This window comes from Athene noctua, chromosome 11, assembly GCF_965140245.1.
Source record: "Athene noctua chromosome 11, bAthNoc1.hap1.1, whole genome shotgun sequence".
In the NCBI taxonomy this organism is placed as follows: Eukaryota; Metazoa; Chordata; class Aves; order Strigiformes; family Strigidae; genus Athene; species Athene noctua.
Window position 1 is genome coordinate 11,559,788 of NC_134047.1, and position 19,307 is coordinate 11,579,094.

The window sequence follows — 19,307 nt, forward strand, 5'->3', positions numbered from 1 at the left end:
TATACTGAAGATGATGGTCCCATCATCCACACTGAGTTCACTGAAGTGAACAACAGGTTCAGATCTGTAAACATGCATAGCCCAATGCTCCGTCCTCCAACCCTACCTGACCACAGCTAATTGAAATGAAAAGTCTTTGCACATATTTCTCCCACCTGGCAAACCATAAGGGTGTGCAAAACAAATCTGCCAGGTCACAAGCTATCAAAGCTTCTTACTCAACTTTTCCTTCTCCCAGAGCTTCCTCAGGCAGCAAACAGGCCCCTCCCCAGAAGTCATGCTGGCCCATGTGTGGGGCCAGTGGTGGTTCTCTGGTCTCCTGAGAAGCCTCTGCTTTTCCTGAGGCTTAAGACATTTTATTAATTTTTCATTAATAGATACTGTAAAAATGTATTAATATTTATATGGCGATAGGTTTAATAAGCAGGAGATATTATCAAGGAGGCATGAAGTATAGACTGTTACTGGAAAACACAGAGCAGCTTTCATACTTAGAAGTTAATCTTCATCAAATTGCATGGCAATAACTCCCAACTATGCCTGATCTGTGCTTTGGTGTTTCAGGTTGCTTGTGTTACAACATGTCAGTGATGCTTCAGCTGGAGCTTTTCTCAATTGCAGTGGGAGCCTGGGGCGGTGGGGAGGGTGCAGGTGCTGGTGGGAGAGAGGGGTCTTACTGCAGCAAACCTACTTGCATTTTGAGAGCTCTGAAATACGGTTTTGCATCAAAGTAGAACTCTCAGGGTTAGTTAAATATCCCTCTAAATATGCAAAGTAATTGAGTTACTGATGCTTGTTATTCTTATCTTACTTGGTGTCACAACATCTTTAAGTTCAGGGAAGGTTTCACTTACTAAGACAGTTGTAAAGATTTCATGTTAATTAAGAGGACTCCACTGCAAATCCGAACATGAATGAAGTTTGGCTGCTGAACCCAGGGCAGTGAATACTGTGTGAAGATCAGACATTGACAAATGTTGATTAAAAAAAAACCCCACAAAACCAAACAACAAACAAAATGAAAAAAAAGACCCACAAAAAACCCCACCTAAATAATACTTCAATCTAGTACCTGTTTTGTGAGACAGGAAAAAGTTGAGTTCAAGTTGCCAGAAGGAAGAAGGTGGGATTTACAATCAAAGGGGTGAAATTCTGTCCATGAGGAGCACTGCTGAGGGTTATCCTATGCCACATGTGCTTGGGGACTCAGCCACATCTCTCCGTTGCATGGTCTCCTCTCCTTGGGCAGGTGATAATTTTCATGCGGGGGGATCTTCAGCAGAGGAAGGGATAAAATCTGGGCTTGATTCTGATCTTCTTTTGTTGCTTTGGAGAAGTACCATCAAGTCCAGTCAACCTCAACTAGTGGTCATACTACTGAGATGAAGCTTCACCTGAAGGGGATGGTTGCAGGTGATGGTAGGTGTCAGGAGACTGAGGCTTCCAAGGAAGCTCTCGTGATGAAGTGAAGAATGAGACTAGAGATATTTTTTTCACCAAAAATCACTTTTGGGGGGAGTTTTTCATACTTGACAGTGCTTGGAAGACTAGAGCAGTAGCTGGTAGCTAAGGTGGGCAGTTATCATTTAGGATATATGCATTTCTCTTGCAACTCCAATGCAGAATTGCTCTTGTCTGAATTGGGGCAATAGGACAAGAGGGAATGGCCTCAAGTTGCACCAGGGAATGTTTAGTCTGGATATTAGGAAGCATTTGTTTACAGAACGGGTTGTTAGGCGTTGGAATGGGCTGCCCAGGGCAGTGGTGGTGTCCCCATCCCTGGAGGGGTTTAAGAGTCGGGTTGACCCAGCGCTAAGAGGTATGGTATAGTTGAGAATGATCAGTGTTAGGTTAATGGTTGGACTGGATGATCTTCAAGGTCTTTTCCAATTTAGATGATGCTGTGATTCTGAGTCCTCTCCTCTTCATGTCTCCGCTCACCCATCTGGAGATAGTAACAGTTACCTGCCTTTGCAAAGCAGTTTTTGGTGATGTGAAGGGTGCTGCAGAGGTGCAGAGCACTGCTCTGCCTTCTAAAGATGGACTTTGAGAAAGAAAATGGTGATGTATAGCATTTTAACCTTGCCAAAATATATTGGACTTGGCTTTTGGAGTGGAAAAGTGAAAATACGATAGTCTAAATAAATAGCATTTGTGCTCTTAAGCAGGGTAAGGGCAGCATATGAGGTTGTGCGGGAGTTTTTTATTGTTGTTTTTATTCACGGTTCCTTGAGCTGATTCTGGGAATTGTACTGACTGTGGTTGTGTTTCTGGAAATGTGCAGGTTGGCCAGATGCAGTGGGGCATGGAGTGAACAGAAAGAGGTTAAATTGATGGATGACCAACAAGAGCAGGATTGTGCCTCAGAAGACCAAGAAACTATCCTGATTAATGGGGTGAAAGAAAATGGTAAGGAATTTAATTACCATACATGAGGGAGCAGTGACAAGTTGCAAGCCAACTTATTTTCCTAATTCCTTTAGTGTATTTAATTTTAGGGGCTTGCAGGTATGTCTGCAATGTGGAGCAGTAGGGTAAATGGGTGTTTTCTGCACAGATGTCACTCCAGCTATGAATCTGTACCTTTTTAGGTCTTAACAAATACTGCTTTTGCCCATGCATATGCAAGGTTGGAAATGTTTATGTGCACATGCAGTTTGAATTACAGATTTTAGTTTGGTTTATTAGGGAAAAAAGTCATACAAGACTATGTAGCCTCTCTGTCTGTTGGGAATCTTTCCCTCTCTTAGCAGTTACTTACGAACCCACTAGCAAATCTCAGCAAAATTTGACTGAAGGATACTTAGTCCCTACAAACTGGGGAAAAACTAGAGATTGGGATAGAAAAAACAAACCTGCATTAACAGCTGGGGAAAGGGAAGGTTGGACTTGTGAGCTCATTATTTCCTTTTCTGTATGGCCCGTCAGCCAACACGTGGGATTCCCGAGCCTGTAACACTGCTTCTGCGTGTGCACAGGTGCTGCTGGCCTCCGTCATGCTCCTGGGAGCCACTAAGTAATTCTGGCTTTCATCAGCATCAAGAAGGATCAGCCCCCTCCTGCAGCCTGCCCAAAATACCTAACTTTGTCTGTATCTATTTAATCGATTCCATACTTGCTTTCAAAAGCAATAACTAATTAGGAGTAACAGTGCTCTGCTACCTGAAAACCTGATTGAAATAAATATGCCTCTGGAAATCTGACCCTATTAGATATCAAGGACATGGTCCTCTGACATCTTGTATGTTCATATCCTTCTGTCATCTCAAAACAAGGCGCGTAGAGGCAAACGTTGTTCTTCTTCATTAACAAAAACCTGAAGCAACTCCAGACATACAGGTACCTGTGAGGACCCTGCAATGTGTTCTGGTGGCAGGTGAAGTGTGTACTTGTGCTTGCCCCTATGATGTAATTTTAGAGGTATTTATCAGCCCATCTCCTTCACGACCACACGTGGTAAAGTCACAGCTGCTGGAGGTGCAAGGAGATTTTCTAGCCATGGTCCCCTTGTCTAATCCAATAGGCAGTAAAATCAGTGCTTACCTGCTCAGTAAAGATAGGTGATTTCTAGAATCTGATACTGCTTCCATGAAATTCAATTAAACAGGGCTTTAAAAGCACTTTAATTAAACCTTGCTGTGTAGGAGTTGCTGCTGAATCCAAAGCAGTGAGCCAGCAAGTAGCTCTGATGCCACCACTTCCCTGTTGATGGCACTGGGGATGGAGCTGATGCTTTTTGCCTCCTCTCATCCTAACTATAAATGGTTGCTGGCAGCAGGGAATCCAGAGCAGCCCTTGGGCTGCTGGAGTCCCCAGTTAGGGACTGGCCTCCCTTTGAAGCTGATTGACAGTGGGATGGTTCAGTATTTTTCTGCTCAGGTTGCCCACATGCTTTTGGATGGCTGTTGAGTTAAACTGGGAAGTGGTTTTGCTTCTCCAGCATTTTCTTTTTTAGCTGTAGTCTTTTGGAGTATTGTTTACTTTAGAGGATCAATTGATCATGTGCCCAATTTTAGGATGAAAAGCCCTAGAAAAGCAAGTTTTGGCATTTGTATTTGTATTTTCAAATCAAGTTTTGGCATTTATATGCTTGTGTAGTTCACTTGCACAAACATAAACCTAAAGAAACACCCAGAGACAGTTTAGTTTATATAATAGCATCTCTGAGTATTGAATGCAGCATTTGAGATTGAAGTTCAGCTTTCTACCTCCCCCTTTTTTGAGTCTTACAGCATTCACAGACTTTCTTCTTTTATCCTCAAATTTTCCTTTCTTCCTGTCAGCTCCAAGCTGATTTTTTATTTTATTTTACTTCTGAAGTGGAACTGCACTGGTTAATTTGTTTTGGTGCTTAAGGAAAAAGATACCACCTCTGCATTTCTGATCTAAAAACTGGTGGGAGGGACTCAAAAATCATCTTTATTTTTTTAACCCTTTTTGAGGAAAGGGAAGCAGCACAGATTTCAAACAAGCCAGTCTGGTCTTTTCCAAGCCACACATGTTGAGGATTTTTACAGGCATTGCATTGCACTTCTGGTTTGATTTGTATAGTGTCTGGAAAATTGTTTAAAGTCCTTAGAGCACTGCAAGGCTCTGACTGCAGCTTGCTTGTACTGGCTTAAGACTTTACCAATGGTTCTGTCCCTAAGGTCCCTGTAGCACAAAACTGCCAGGAGATTTGGGGATGAGATTAGGGGGATTTGGACCTTCTCTAAGTGTTATGCAGGCAGCCCTCCATCTCACCCCACTCCTTTTCATATTGTCCACCTGCAGGTGGGAGCCCTGCTCTGCTTGGCAGCACCAGTGGGGCGGCACAGGGGTATCTCGTCCTGCCGGTGGTGCATGTGCCTCCGTGAGCCTTCCCTTACCAGCTGGTGTCAGTTGGCATAGGTGTGGGAGGAGGCTTGCTTTTCTAATGTTTTGAATAAAAACACTTGTCACAGAGGGTCGTAGCATCTGTGTGGGTGCCAGATCCCTTCGAATGCCCCGTTTCTTGCAACAGCCTGGTGCTGCATTTGCATTTTAAAGTGCTTGTCCCACCTCAGAAAGTCTGTGCTGCTTCTGCTCTCACCCCTGCAGCCTTCAGTGGAGCCACTGAAAAGGTAAGATGTGAGCCACTAGAAAAGCACCAGGCACAGCTCTGAGTAGGCAGAGGTCTCTGGCTGGTGTGAATGCACACATCGGTTTATATATTTTTAATACAGAGATATCAGAGCATGTTTGTGGATGAAAAGACACTGTATTTAAATTTCAAGAGTCATATTATCCGTTGAGCCAGAAGTCAGATAAAAGTATATTCATAACTTTATTCTGCCATAAAAGAATGCAATGAGATAAAAATAAAAAATCCTTAGGTTAAAAAAAAATTCTTTACATTATTAAAAAGGCATTTTTAGAGATTAGGGAAGAATGGCAAAACCTTCAATAATTCTAACAATAATTGCTTTAAACTCTGTGTTACCTTCTACTTTCCCTTGGCGTGGACATTGACAAAAATACTACTGGGTTTTTAAAAATAGCTGTAACTTTCTGACTCTCAAGTAGTAATGCAGTTCAGGTATGTTTAAGCTGCAGACACTGCAGGGGGGATGCTTTGTTTCTTTAAGAATCTTATTTTTCCATTAATTTTTTCAATGTTAATGGGAACATTTTTATTAGGCTTGTTTTGTTTTTTAATAACCTTGTCAGATTTGAAAGGCAGTATCCAGGTAACGGTATGTATATGAGGAGGAAAGAACGGATGGGTTTGGTTTTTTAAATGTAGTCTTGTATCTCTTCCAGCTGGCTGCAGGGGGGAGAGTGTTTACCTCTCCCTTCCTTGCACATCACCACATTAATTAGATCCCTAAGGGAAGGATCACGCTCTTGCAAGAAGGGCATCTGCCACTTCCCAAAGGAGCGGTTGGGAAAAGTTGCCACCAAGCCCTAGGGAGAAGGGGAGTAGGGTAGTGAGCCTGAGCAGAACTGCAAGGGTTGTAAACCCTCTCTTTCTTTCTTTTCTCCCTCCCTTTTCCTTTACCCCGCCCAGAATCGCACGCCCTGGATGGCGATGAGAGGCCTTGCACCGCCGCTGAGGCCGCGGTCACATTCTCAGCCTTGACGACAGCTCAGAAGGAAAACCACGCGTGCCACCGGGCACTGCCTCCCCTGACTTCAAAGAAGCCCTGTTTGCTGAGCCCCCCGTCGCCTCTGAGGCTCACGGATGTACCCGAGCACGCCTCGGATGACTCCTCTGCCCACGCCATCTCCCTCACGTCCTGCGTGACAAAGGGCATGAGCTCCTGGTCGCTGCCGGGCGACTGCGAGAAGGCTCCCTTCACCATGATGGAGCCTGGAGGCATGTCGGCATTGACAGGAGACTGCTTGATGCAGCCAAGCCGGACCTGTCTGGGCTGCTTTATTGAATCAAAGGACGGCATTGATGCAGAGCCGGGAATAAGCTTGAAAGTGGGGGATATAAATAGGGATTATGACACCTGTTCAGTCTCTGATATAGGGATTCACTGCATGAGCACAGGAGAAACCATGAGATATGGGGATCAACTGCTTTCAGACCAGCTTTTAAGCTTCCCTATGCATAAATCGAGGGCAGCGGACAAAAGAGATGCAGAAAAATCTGACAGTGATTCAGAGGACCCCACTCAGAAAAATTATTACGAGGGATTACTATTAGACAAATGCAATGGTGAGGAACCTTTACTAACAAATCCCAACCAGGAATGGGGCTATTTTGAATCTTTCATTAGTGAAAGTAAAATCGAGCTGCTTGACCTCTGCTCCAAAAATGAGCTTTCTGTAAATCTGTTTTCTGAGGAAGACGTGGATAATTACATGTTCGATGATGACGATTCCACCTTGGGAAGCGATGTCTGCTCCCTAAAGATTAGATATGAATCTTTTCAGGACAATGTGCGGGAGAAGACCACCACCCTACAAGAGGACGCCCAGTTCAACTTCTTCCCCAGCGTGTTTGGGAACTGCACCAAAAGGGACAGCAGAAGCACCCTAAAAAGGGGGCCCAGCGGTACCACCGACCCTTCTCAATTCAAATCTGAGGAAGGCATCATCTGGGGGGAGGAGGAGGAGGATGGTGAGGAAGAGGATGGTGAGGAGGAGGAGAAAGCTGCCTTAAATAAATCTTGCAACAGCACAGAGATGGTGCAGTACGTGGGCTCCAAGAGGAGCCACTTCTTGGACTCGGTGAATTCCACAGAGGATTCTGGGGAGTTCAGCGATGACAGCACTTGCACAGAATCCTCCTACGACGTGCTGCGGGATATCAAGGACTGCAGCCGCTACCTGTCCCGGGACCACTCTGGCTCCTTCATTCAGCAGAACTACGGGTTGCGGGCAAAGAGGAAAGTGCGATACAGCGATGATTACCTGTACGATGTGGACTCCATCGAGAACGAGAAGATCCTGGACAAGAAGGAGTGGCTCCCAGATGGGCCGAAGGAAGAGGATGATGATGAGTGGTGCCCCAAGAAACGGCGAAAAGTCTCTCGCAAGGAGCCCCCCGTTATCATCAAGTACATCATCATTAACAGGTTTAAAGGGGAGAAGCATATGCTGGTGAAGCTCAGCAAAGTGGATGCCAATGAGACAACTGTTACCCTAAATGAGGAGCTGCTCAGCAAATACAAGAAGCTGGCCCCACTGAAGGGCTTCTGGCAAGAGAGGCAGCAGAGCCGGCTGGATTTGCTCAGATCGTCTCTCTACCACAAGCAGAATTTCTATCTTAACGGCTCAGATGCTTCATTCCTCCCTCACCCACGGAAGCGAAAATGCAAGCTAGCAAACAGGCACCGGATTCAAAGAATTAAAGCCATCGAGCAATCAGTGAACAAGCTGGGCTCTTGCTCCTCTGATCACAAGCAGCCTTGCAGCAGTAAAGAAGATGCGGGCCTGAAAGGGCTGCCGGCATTAGCCATCGCCGCCCCCAGCTGTGCCAACGGATTACATGTACATGACATCACGGGCATTGCTGCCGTGAAATGCAAATCGCAGGAGCGGGAGCACAAGGGGACAGAGAGGAAAGTGCTCCGCAGAATCAAATTCAAAAGTGAAGCCAGGTTGAAGTGCAAGAAGATCAAAGCTGCTACCAGTACGGTGGAGGGCTCCCCAGCGCTGGAAAACCAGGACTCTGCAGCGCGTCTGAAGGACGAAAACGTTCCTTGTGCTTCAGACAGCTCCCATCTCCCGGAGTGCCACGAGGATAAAGTTGCTAAAAATTCTCCTTTCCTACCATCCACCTCCTCTTCAGACAAGCCTCTGCCATCTGCTAATATCACCACCAATGTACCCCTGATCCCCGGAGGGTATCTGCAGACGTTGTTAGATGCTTCTGATTTGTCAAGCAACACCGGTATCTCATACTTCGCCCAGCATCCCTCCGAGCAGCAGCAGCACCCGCTCCCCAGCATCGTCCCAGCAGAAAAGCCCTTCCCAGCTCTGCAGCCGGCGCAGAGCTGCGTGCTCTCCCCGCCTTCTGAGTCGGAGTTGCAGCAGTCACCTGGCCACTTGGAGATGGAGCAGAGCAGCTTCGGTAGCGTGTGGCCGGCCAGCAAGGCTGCCGGCAGCAACCACCAGGACTTCCCCGGCGACGTGCGGGAGGCGGCCGGGCTGCCGAGCGAGTTCGGCGGCGGTGCTGCGGGTGCAGACGGCCTCCCCGCCTCTGGATACACTCAAGTCAATCTGAATAGCAGCAAATTGCTATACCAAAAAAATTACATGCCGGATAGCCAACAAGTGCAGTCTGATGATTCTTATCAGTCATGTCATTTTAATAATGGAGAGGGGCGCTTTCATTTCCAACGAGGTACACTAAGTACAGATGATGGCAGGCTCATTAGTTTTGATTCAGTGGGTTCATTGTCAGTTAGTTCTAGCAATTACAGTTCTTTAAGTTTGAAGTCTTGTGAAAAGGACGGCGAGGATGATATTAATGATGATTTCTTGGCCCACTGCAGTCCCAAGCTAGTGATCCAGCAGAGCATAGATGAAATCACCCCTTTGAAGGAGTCCACGGACCTTTTAGATATTTCCAACTTCACGCCTGATAAGTTCCGCCAGTCATCGCTTTCAGAGATGTCCCCTCCGGACACTCCCAACCTGTCCCCACAGATAGCTGGCTCCGACACCAAGCCTCTGGGCACACTGAAGGGCTTTCAGGAGAGCCCTCAGGCTGCCCTCAACAGCTCTGAGAAGGTCAAATGGAACTGTGGGGTCCTGCAGACCGAGGATCAGGCAGATAATGGGTTTGCTTTAAATAATCACCAGTTCCAGTTCCATATGTTCAATGATGAAGATTCTGTCAGCCTTCTCGAAAAGAGTCCATGCTTGTCAACATTTAATGAGCCATCTGGTCAAATTAGCACCAATAGCAAAGTGTCAAAATCGAAGAGGAAAAGTTCATCCAGCAAGAATGTGGGTACAAACCAAAGCTCTTCCCAGAAAGCCACCCGGAAAAAATCACCCAAAACTAACAAAGGAACCGATAAGCCGCAAGGGAAAAACTCCAGACAGGCACCCAAATCAACCAGGAAAGGGAAGAACGCAGCAGGAGTCAACAATGAGAAGGCTCCAGCCGTTGGCAGCAGGGCAGTCAACCAGCTGAGCAATGTGGCCACGACCACCAAGGGCCTTGCCGAGAGCGCTCAGCATTGCAGCCCGGCCGGAGTGAAGCTGGGCAAGCACAATGGGCTTTCCGGAGAGTGGGCGCTGGGAAAAGAGGGGGGCACGGGCTGGTCAGAAGCCAGCCTGGGCAACGCCACCAGCCTTCTGGACGATGATCAGAGGGAGTTTGAGGAACCTTCCAACATCCTGTCCAACATCGCGTCGGGAATGGCGGATGTCCAGAGGTTTATGATGGCCTCCATTGAGCCCTTGTGGGGGCCTGTTGGCCACAACAGCGTTCCAGACATATTCCGGTCACCGGAGTCCAACAGCCTAAAACTGAAAACTCTTAAAATTTTGGCAGGGACATCCCAAGAGTCGAAAAAGAAGGCGAATGGCGGCTCGCCGGGAGCAGCAAAGAACCACAAGTCGAACAACAAGGGCTCAAGCAAAAATGGCAAAGCTGCAACCTGCGATCCCGGTCGCCCTAACTGCTCAACCGGGTACACCACGGACCTTCACGCTCCCTTTTTTGATAAAAACTATAGTAACCTGAGCACTTTAGGCAATAACGGACCTACCCATAAAAAACTCTATCGTCATAAATCCAGTTCGAAATCACTGAGGGATGAGAACTGTAAAATAAAGCGAACGGACCGCGAACAGCCCCACAAGGACCCCCCTGTGACAGCTGCTTTTGAGAAACTGAGGTAATGCTGCACCAAACTGGCTGGAATGCCCCTTAACCTCCCTCGCACCTGCTAAGCCCGCTGTTCCTCAGTTTTTCCTTCCTGAAAGCAAAAGTTGCATGAAAAAAAGACATTCCCCTTTTACAGTTTTGGTTGGTTTTGGTTTTGGGGTTGGGTTTTTTCTTTATTTGTTTTTTTTAAATGCATGAAAATACTTATTACTTGCAAGCTACCTAAAAGAATGACCAATTTTCTGGCTTGGCTGGGGTTAAAAAAACTAACAAGGCTACTCTTTTCTGCTGTTTAGCTTCTTCAGTTTTTAATTACTTATTTATTGGGGCAAAAAAACAAAACAAAACATGATTACATGCTCTTTTTAATGATTTTGATGAGGAAAGACTTTTTTTTTTTGGAACATTTTGTAAAAAATAAACCACAAAAAAAAAAGAGGTTATGCATCCAAAAGCCAAGATCTCGAAACCTAAAAGGCTATTTACTTTGCAAATGAGAACTCGTTCCTAATTGAGCTTCACGTGGCAATTTTGAGTGCTTTCTGGCCCCCTCTGCTGTTTTATCTCCTAACCTGCATCATCTAAAGCTGCATCTTCTGTACCCACCCGCCTTTAGCGCGTACGCTCCGTCGTGGTGACTCCAGACGAGCTAACTAAGATGGCATCAAATGTTTGATTTTTTCCTGCAGGGAATCAGACTCCATTCTTCTTAAAGCAGAAACAACATTTTTGGGTTTTCCTGTATTTGAAGAAGAGACTCCCTTTTCTAGAAAGACGGTTGATGTTTGTTTCTTTTTTTTTTTTTTTTTTCAGTTGGGGTTTTTTTCCCGTCGGTTCCTTTTCAAAATCTGCCTTGTGGTATGTTGAAATGTAAGTGCTGAAATGAAGAGTTTGAAATTGTGGGAATTTTATTATTTGAAAGCAAACCTAATCTGGTATTCTCTGTGAAAGACTGTTTTAAAAGTCATACTGTTGTACAGTAGTTTATGCACTATTACCCACAACAACAAAAATTGTGCCAAACTATGAACAAGTGACTGTATTGTATATATTTTTACTTCTCTATCAACATTGGGTTGTGAGTGTTTTCTGCAGCTATGCCTTTTGGTTTTACTAGAAACATTCCAGTTGTTAAGTACTAACCACCCCCCTTTGAAAGCACCTGTAACTCACAATGAAAATGATATTGCTCACTTATACAACTTACCAAAAGTTTTATGGACATGACTAAAAGTGTGCCAAATTTACTTACCTCATTTCATGGATTCACCCTGTGGTTTAAAGCTCATAAAGGGAAAAAAAAAAGAAAAAGAAAAAAAAAAGGAAAAAAAGGGGAAAAAAAAAAAAAAAAAAAAGAAAAAAGGAACTTTGAAACCGATGCTGGGAAATGGTAATGTCCTCTCTTTGAAACCATGAGCAGAAAAACTTATGGTGAAATGTTGAGTTTCATTATAGGAGAGAGTTGAAATGGTGGAGGAGTTCAGAAAACCACTGACGGTAAGTTTGCCAGGAACTCAAGTGTCTGCATCTAGAGACTACAGAACAGCTGCTTTTCAAGTGTCTGTTTTCTTAAAGCAAAACCTGTAGCTGAAGATCATTTGAAATGCAAAGTTACATTGCTAATTCTTTGTATCTCAGTTTTATATATTTTATAAGAACCTGGGATAAATTCTAAAATAGTTATAAAAACAGAACTAATACATTTCATACATTTATTGCTATTTACTTTTCCTTTGAGTAGTTTCTTAAACATTTTTGATGCAGAGCCTGTCAAAAGCGCTCTCCTATCATAGCTTTGGTGTTTCCTAAATGTCTAACCTTGCAATGCCAATATAGTTTGAACTTTCAAAAGCAAAGTCATTAGTTTTAAATACAACTCTGAACCTTTTCTTTGATTCAGTTCATAAGATAAGAAAAAAAAAAAAACGGAGCTATTTGTGATCTCACTGATCAGGGCCGGATCATACATGAGTGGACTTTATTAAGACAGCATTAAATATTGAATGCTAAATGTATTCTCAAAAGGCCTTATTTGTAACCCTACTCACCACACCCTCGCCCTCCACGAGAATAACAAACCCAACAAATATCTATTTTCCTTGTGCAACTGAGAGCCTGTGCGTTTTGCTGCTGATTTCTTATGAAACCTTGATATGCAAGAGCCCTGCTAACTGGGAGCTATTGGGAGCAGAGGGATGCAAGGCTTGGACATGTGGATGCAATAGAAAACAATGAGGAAGAAGAGCCTTAATAGCAGTTGGGCAGGTCACATTCTTGACGTGGTTGTGAGCATAGAGGTGGTGTTTCACAGAGGACAGGACTAGATTCGGGTTTCCTTACAAGTAGGTTTTTTTTCAGGCCAAGCGCAAGGCAAAACAGCAGAATTGTTTTAAGTTAATTTAGCAAATAAGCAGACTGAACGCTTAAAACTGGAGTTGCAGAGTGTCAATGTAGAATCAAAATGTTTTTAGCATTTGCAGATCTTGAGGTATAGTTTAGGCTCAGCTCTGCAATCCCAGAGAGAACAGCACGGTAATTGCACTGCATTTATTTAACTGATGAAAGAAGGAACTCTGAAAAAATAATAATTCTGAAAAGCGTCCTATAAGTTCATTTATTCCATGAAGAAACAAAATGCTGGCATTGCCCTGAGTTGCTCCAGATGAGAGCAGTCCCTGGGTGCCCCATAGGTTGCAGTGTGTGGGAGTGGGGTGCAGCTTCCCACCCTGGCTCTAACTCCAGGAGGGAGATCCAGAAGATGCTCAGGATTTATCTGGGAGACAAGAGCTGTGCTAGGGCTACATCCCTGGGCATTTGGCTTGCCTGCAGCCACTGTGCTCTCCCCTGCTTCCCCAGCAGCTGTCTTTTCTATTTGTAGGGTCATCAGATACTACAAGCTCCAGCCACTGCTGTGGTGTTGGCATATCCTGTTTTTTCAGCATTCCTCCCCCATGCTGCAGGATGAGGGGCTGCCAGCTCCCTTCTTTCAGATGTTCAGGCTGCAGCTGCTACGGAGACAGGTCAGATCCAGGGCTGGGTGTAGCACGGCCCTTCTTTTTGACCCAGAACCATCATTTGAAAGCACATTTTGACTGGCCTGCACTGTGCTCGTTATGCTTAATATTATGAATATGGGACTTGTAATAAAATACCTTGTACTGAACCAGATAGCAATATTTATTGCATTTGAGAAATGTGCAATAGGGCATGAAGATAAGGCATAAAACATATTGACTATTTTATTGTATGTTGGAAATCCATGAATACCCAGCTAGGTGTTTCAGGACAGTGTTAATCACAAATACCAGCTGCCTTGTTGAGCTCTCCTTCAGTCTGTCTGTCACTTCAATTTTGCTGCCATCTTCAGTGATCATCCTATGTCCTCCCCAAAAATCTCTGACCAGGGAGATGTTAAAGAGCCCACATCCCTCACAGTGTGGCACTGGCCCTTCTCTGTGTGTCTGAAAAAGTGATCTCTGCTGACTGGCCCCAAAATTTAAAAATTGCCTTGAGCTCTCCTCCCTTCTGATCTTTTTAGAATTATAGAATGGTTTGGGTTGGAAGGGACCCTTAAAGATCATCTAGTCCAACCCCTGCTGCAATGAGCAGGGACATCTTCAACAAGATCAGGTTGCTCAGAGCCCTGTCCAACCTGTTTCCAGGGAGGGGGCATCTACCACCTCTCTGGGCAATCTGTTCCAGTGTTTCACCACTCATCATACAAAATTTCTCCCTTAAGTCCTTCTCTGCAGGGCTGCTCTCAATCCCTTCATCCCACAGCCCGTATTGATACCAGGGGTTGCCCTAACCCAAGTGTAGGACCTTGCACTTGGTCTTGTTGAACTGCATGAGATTCACACTTCTCCAGTCCCTCTGGATGGCATCAGATCCCTCAGGTGTGTCAACTGCACCACTCAGCTTGGCATTGTCTGCAGACTTGCTGAGGGTGGACTTGATCCCACCGTCCCTGTCATTGATGAAGATATTAAATAGTACTGGTCCCAGTACAGACCCCGGAGGGACACCACTCGTCACTGATCTCCATCTGGACATTGAGCCATTCATTGACCACTGCCCGCTGGATGTGACGATCCAACTAGTTCCTAGATCCAACAGCCCATCCATCAAATCCATATCTCTCCAATTTAGAAGGAAGGATATTGTGGGGGACTACGTCAAAGACCTTACGGAAGTCCAGATAGATGACATTCGTAGCTCTTCCCTTCTCTACTTGTATAGTCACTCCATCACAGAAGGCCACTAGGTGAAGCCATGCTGGCTGCTTCAAATCACCTCCCTGTCCTCCATGTGCCTTGGCACAGCTTCTAAGGAGATCTGTTCCATGATCTTCCCAGTCACAGAGGTGAGGCTGGCAGGTTGGTGGTTCCCGGGGTCCTCCCTACAGGTGCAATGTTTCCCTTTTTCCAGTCACTGGGGACTTCACCTGACTGCCATGACTTTTCAAATGTCATGGAGAGTGGCTTGGCAAGTACATCAGCCAGTTCCTCAGGACTCTCGGATGAATCTTGTCAAGTCCCATAGACTTACATATGTTCAGATTCCTCAGGTGGTCACGAACCTGATCTTCTCTTAGAGTGGGAGGGTCTTTGCTCCCCCAATCCCTGTTTTACGGTCCATCCCCTTGAGAGGTGTGGGAAGAGAGGTTGCCAGTGAAGACTGGGGAGAAAAAGTTGTTGAGTACCTCAACCTTCTCCTTGGCCATTGTTACCAGTTTGCCAGTCTTGTTCATCAGGGGGGTACGCTTTCTTTGACCTTCCTTGTCTGGCTGACATACCTGTAGAACCCCTTCTTACTATTCTTTGCATCCCTTGCCAAGTTCAGCTCGAGCCGTGCCTTGGCCTTCCTGACCTTATCCCTACACAACCAGGCAGTGTTTCTGTACCCCTCCCAGGATACCTTTCCCTGCTGCCACTGTCTGTGCATTTCCTTCTTGCCCTTTAGTCTGACCAGCAGGTCTCGACTCAGCCATGCCGGTCTCTTGCCTTCCTTTCCTGATTTCTTACACCTGGGGATCGAGAGCTCTTGCACTCTATGGAAAGCATCCTTAAAAGATCTGCCAGCTCTGTTCTGCTCCCTTGTCCCTGAGGGCAGTTTCACAGTTAGTTACTGACTAGCTGAACAGCTGGAAGTTTGCTTTCCTAAAATTCATCACCTGCCTATCGCTACCTCAAGGTTTTCATCGCTTCCCACCTTTGTCTCATTCCTTGCCGTGTGAGCTTGCTATTTTCATTTGCCCCTTCTTGTCATTATTGGTGAATTTTTGTTTTTCACAGTACTGCTCCCAGCTGTGGGAGGACCGGGAACATTGGTCCCATCCATCCCTGCCCATCATCTGTGGACCCCCGTGCTCCCGACATTGGCTCCCATCTCAGCTCATCCTCCTGCCCAGTCCCAGTGCACTTCCAGCCTCCTGTCACATCTTCTAGTTGGGCTCCTGGCTGCTTGGAAAGACTAATCCAAGCCACGCAAAAGATGTTTATGCTGTAGCATCCTTTAAATTGTCTTTTCTACTTTATCATTTCACTCCTACTCTAGAGACGTCCTACCAGGCACTGTATGAGAGGACCAGTGTCAGTGATGCTGCTCTTCTAAGCCACACTGTGCTGGCACACTGTGGTTTGGGCAATTTATAATCAGCAGCGAAATTAGGAAGCAAAAACTGGCTGCTTGCAAAGGAAGGTCATAAAAACCATCTGAGAGGAGACCAATGTGGGGCAGCTCAGCATGAGCCCCTGGCTCTTGCTCTACCTCCAAGCTGGAGGCAGAAGCTGCCTGCGAGCAGGGCAGGGTGGCACTGGCTGCCCTCCTGGAGGAGCGCAGGTCTCCCATGGTGTGGGGAAAGCATCTGTTTCCCTGCGGCAACCACACTGTGCCGAGGGTGTCCTGCAGAAAGAGACCCTACAGCAACCTAGCAGTAGTCAGCCCACACCCAATGGCCATAGTTTTGCTGGAGGTACTTGCATATAGAGGTTTTGTAAATAGAAAAATATCAGTGATGGGGATTTGAGCAATCGTGGTTTTTTTTAAAAAAAAAATCTTATCAGGTTTACATCTTGCTTTTCCCTTTTTAAGTATAAGAGGATGTTTTTTTTAAAAAAACGGTTTGAGAATAATGATTTGTAGTCCAGATTTAGCCAGGCATTTTGGAAGGAGGAGGTCAGCAGCAGCATGCAGGGCTGTCCCTTGCTTGTGCTGCACTGTCCCGCTGAAGCTGGGTCTGTGTGGAGAGAAAAAGCCAAGGCTGGCTTCAGCCCTGTGGTGGCTGCTTTCTGAAACCATTGCTGCATGGCTTCTTTTTTAAAAAGTCAGGATTGCTGTTATTTTTTTCAGCATTATGGCTCAGATGAGCCACAAACCAAAATAAAGATATTTTAAGCATTTTCATCCTTTACCTGCTGGACCATATTCTTCTTTCCGTAAGGTCCCAATCCAGCAAAGCACTTAAACGGGAGCTCGCTCCCAGGGGCTCCTGCTCCCTAAAGGCTTTCCTGGATGGCAGCTGGCCGTTGCCGTTAAGTCACGATAAAAAACTCCCTTGAAGTCAGTGTAAGTGAGGAGAGGATCAGCTGTGTGGACTTCAGTTGGTGCAGGATCAGGCCCTCAGTTCTTACTTTCTCAACTCGGTGTGTTGGACTTTGCCTATGCAGCTCCCAGGGGGTCCAGTGGAAGTTGCATGGTTCAAGCCACTGACATCTATTTGAGAATGTGCCTCTTTATCTCTTCAGTGTGTGAAATAATGCAAAAAAAAAAAAAAGAAAAAATATAAAATAAACAAAGTACAATGTCTGTGGTAGAAGCAAGGCTTTTCAAATCTGTTTCTCAGGTAAACAAGTGACACTAATGACAGTGGAGTAACAGCCATCTAAGGGAATTGGGATCTAAAGCAGGAGGATGTCCTCCATCTCGCAGGATGCTTGGGTTGCCAGACACGTTTACTGAGCCTTTGAACACTTGGTGCAAAAGGAAACAAGAAATAAAATTGGTATTCACCACTACCCTTCGCTAGATAGACAAATGTCCATTTCAAAAGCACAAAGGGAAGATTTAAACATAGACTAAACCACACACACACACACACACACAAAAGAAAGGTACCAGTTAAACTCCTTTTGTCTCTTACTCCCAGTGGGAAGCAGGGTAGAAATCCAAGGAGCTGCTCTGTTCCGCTGCCCACGGCGCCAGCTGGGGCATTTCGACTGCTGCCTCCAGAGATGTGAATGTACTGCTCCTTGAGTTCCCTTCCATAGAACTAGAGGCACCTCGTTAGGAAGTTGCTCCTGTTTTATGGTGCTAAAGAAAACTTTTATCCCCCCTTGAGCATTTAAGAACTATTAAATGGCCCTTTTTATGAATGTAACATATCCATTTCTGTTCCACATTTTACACTGCAATTTTAACATGTTTGGAAATGATTTGCCTTTTTTCTTTTAGAATAAGCTTTATAAATATTCTGTAGAGTCAATTGAAGTATAATTCTTAAGGATCACTCTAAGACGCCTACAAAATCTTGTATATTTTTAAGTGTGCCAATTTGTAAAATATTTTGTAAGTGTATATTTTTCTTAGAAAAGTGCTGTGAAGTGTTTGTATGTGTGAGGTTTCCCTTTTTTTGCACCTTCGGGTGTTAATAAAAGGATGTATACTTAAAAGTTTCTGGTTTTAAAAACCAAAATACAAAGAAAAAAATTAAACTTTTGTTGGGAATTTTGTAATAAAAAGAAATGTTGTGAAAGAGTGTAGTGATATTGTGTAAAGGAAACTGGAAAATTTGTGAGAGCTTTGCTGTTTTATAGATCCTCTTGTAAATTATTCTTGTAATATTTTGGGTTTTGTTGTTCTTGTTGCAAAGGTTTTAAATATTTGTGACTGACTCTGTATGGTGAAAACGTCATATTGTTAACTTGCTGAGTTTTGTTATATTGTTTATGGAATAAATAAAAAAATTTAAAATCTCATTTTAAGATCATATATGAAGAAGAAATTAAAACTGCCATTTACTGAATATTAGGAATCGTTTCTTTAAACAAACCGCTACTACAGATGAGGATCAGTCTGGGTGCCCCCTCTGCACACACTCCTGATCCCAGCCCACCACCTTAACTGGGCTGGTGCTCGTTACAGTGAAGCACATAAGGGATGGAGGCACGGCTGCGGATGGGAAGAAATGGGGAAAAAGTGCTCGGATCGCTTCTGCTTTAAAGAAGTGTGGCTATTTTTAATTGAGAAATGGAAACGTCATCAGATCGACAGACAGAGTTACCAGCTCACCTTCTGAGGGCGCAGAGATGGGGCAGGGTGGCGCAGCCAGGCTTGCCAGGAGCGGAGGCTCTTCCCAGCCCACCGTGCCCAGGGAGAGCGGGGTCCCCGGCACCGGCAGCGTCCCAGCGGCGCCTGGAAGCACACCCCTGGAGCGGCCTTTTCCTGGGAAGGAGCAGGTGGGTGCAGTGGTTCTGAGTGCTGCTGTCTTCCTTTTCATTTTCTTGTGGAAAATGTTTTTTAAAATACCTTTTTAAAAAATACCATTCCTTTCATTAGCACTTAATGTTGCTAGGATCAATGGAGGCAGGCATTCCTTCAGGCTGAGGTCTTGCCAAGCCCTGCCAGCAACAGGACACAGGCACCACGTTCAGCAACCAGATCCCTTGGCAAGGGGGTGGGAAATGATCCCCCAAAAGCAGACCTGGTACCTCTACAAGCTGCCTAAGTTCACAGATGAGCGCTGCTGCCCCAAAATTGTGCCAGATGGGCACAACAGGGCACAGGATTTTAGTGCTTCCTGCCAGTTGTGCGGATCCTGATGCTGAAAACCTGGATCAGTGAGCGGGACGAGCACTGGAGTGGGGCCGCCGGCTGGGGAAGGCTGTTGGCAGCTTGGCTTTAAGAAGGACTGAACCCAATCTGGCGCTGGAAGGGTCTGCTCTCTGGTAAGTAAAATGTGTAGAGGTGCTGGGACAAGCCCATGGCCACCAAA

General features: G+C 45.4%; 1 protein-coding gene across 4 annotated transcripts in view; it reads left to right on the forward strand.

Annotated features, from left to right (window-relative positions):
- NEXMIF (neurite extension and migration factor) overlaps positions 1 to 18,250 on the forward strand; it is a 171,051-nt gene extending 152,801 nt beyond the window's left edge. For 3 of the 4 annotated variants that reach the window (XM_074915237.1, XM_074915235.1, XM_074915234.1), the window contains 3 exons: positions 2,285 to 2,409; positions 6,029 to 10,325; positions 11,005 to 18,250. In XM_074915237.1, coding sequence (XP_074771338.1) covers positions 2,334 to 2,409; positions 6,029 to 10,325; positions 11,005 to 11,182 — 4,551 coding nt within the window. In that variant the 5' untranslated portion in view covers positions 2,285 to 2,333 and the 3' untranslated portion in view covers positions 11,183 to 18,250. Of the gene's footprint in view, positions 1 to 2,284; positions 2,410 to 6,028; positions 10,694 to 11,004 lie in introns of those variants that run through there. The other variant, XM_074915238.1, reaches the window with a different exon arrangement.
- The last annotated feature ends 1,057 nt before the right edge of the window (positions 18,251 to 19,307 follow it).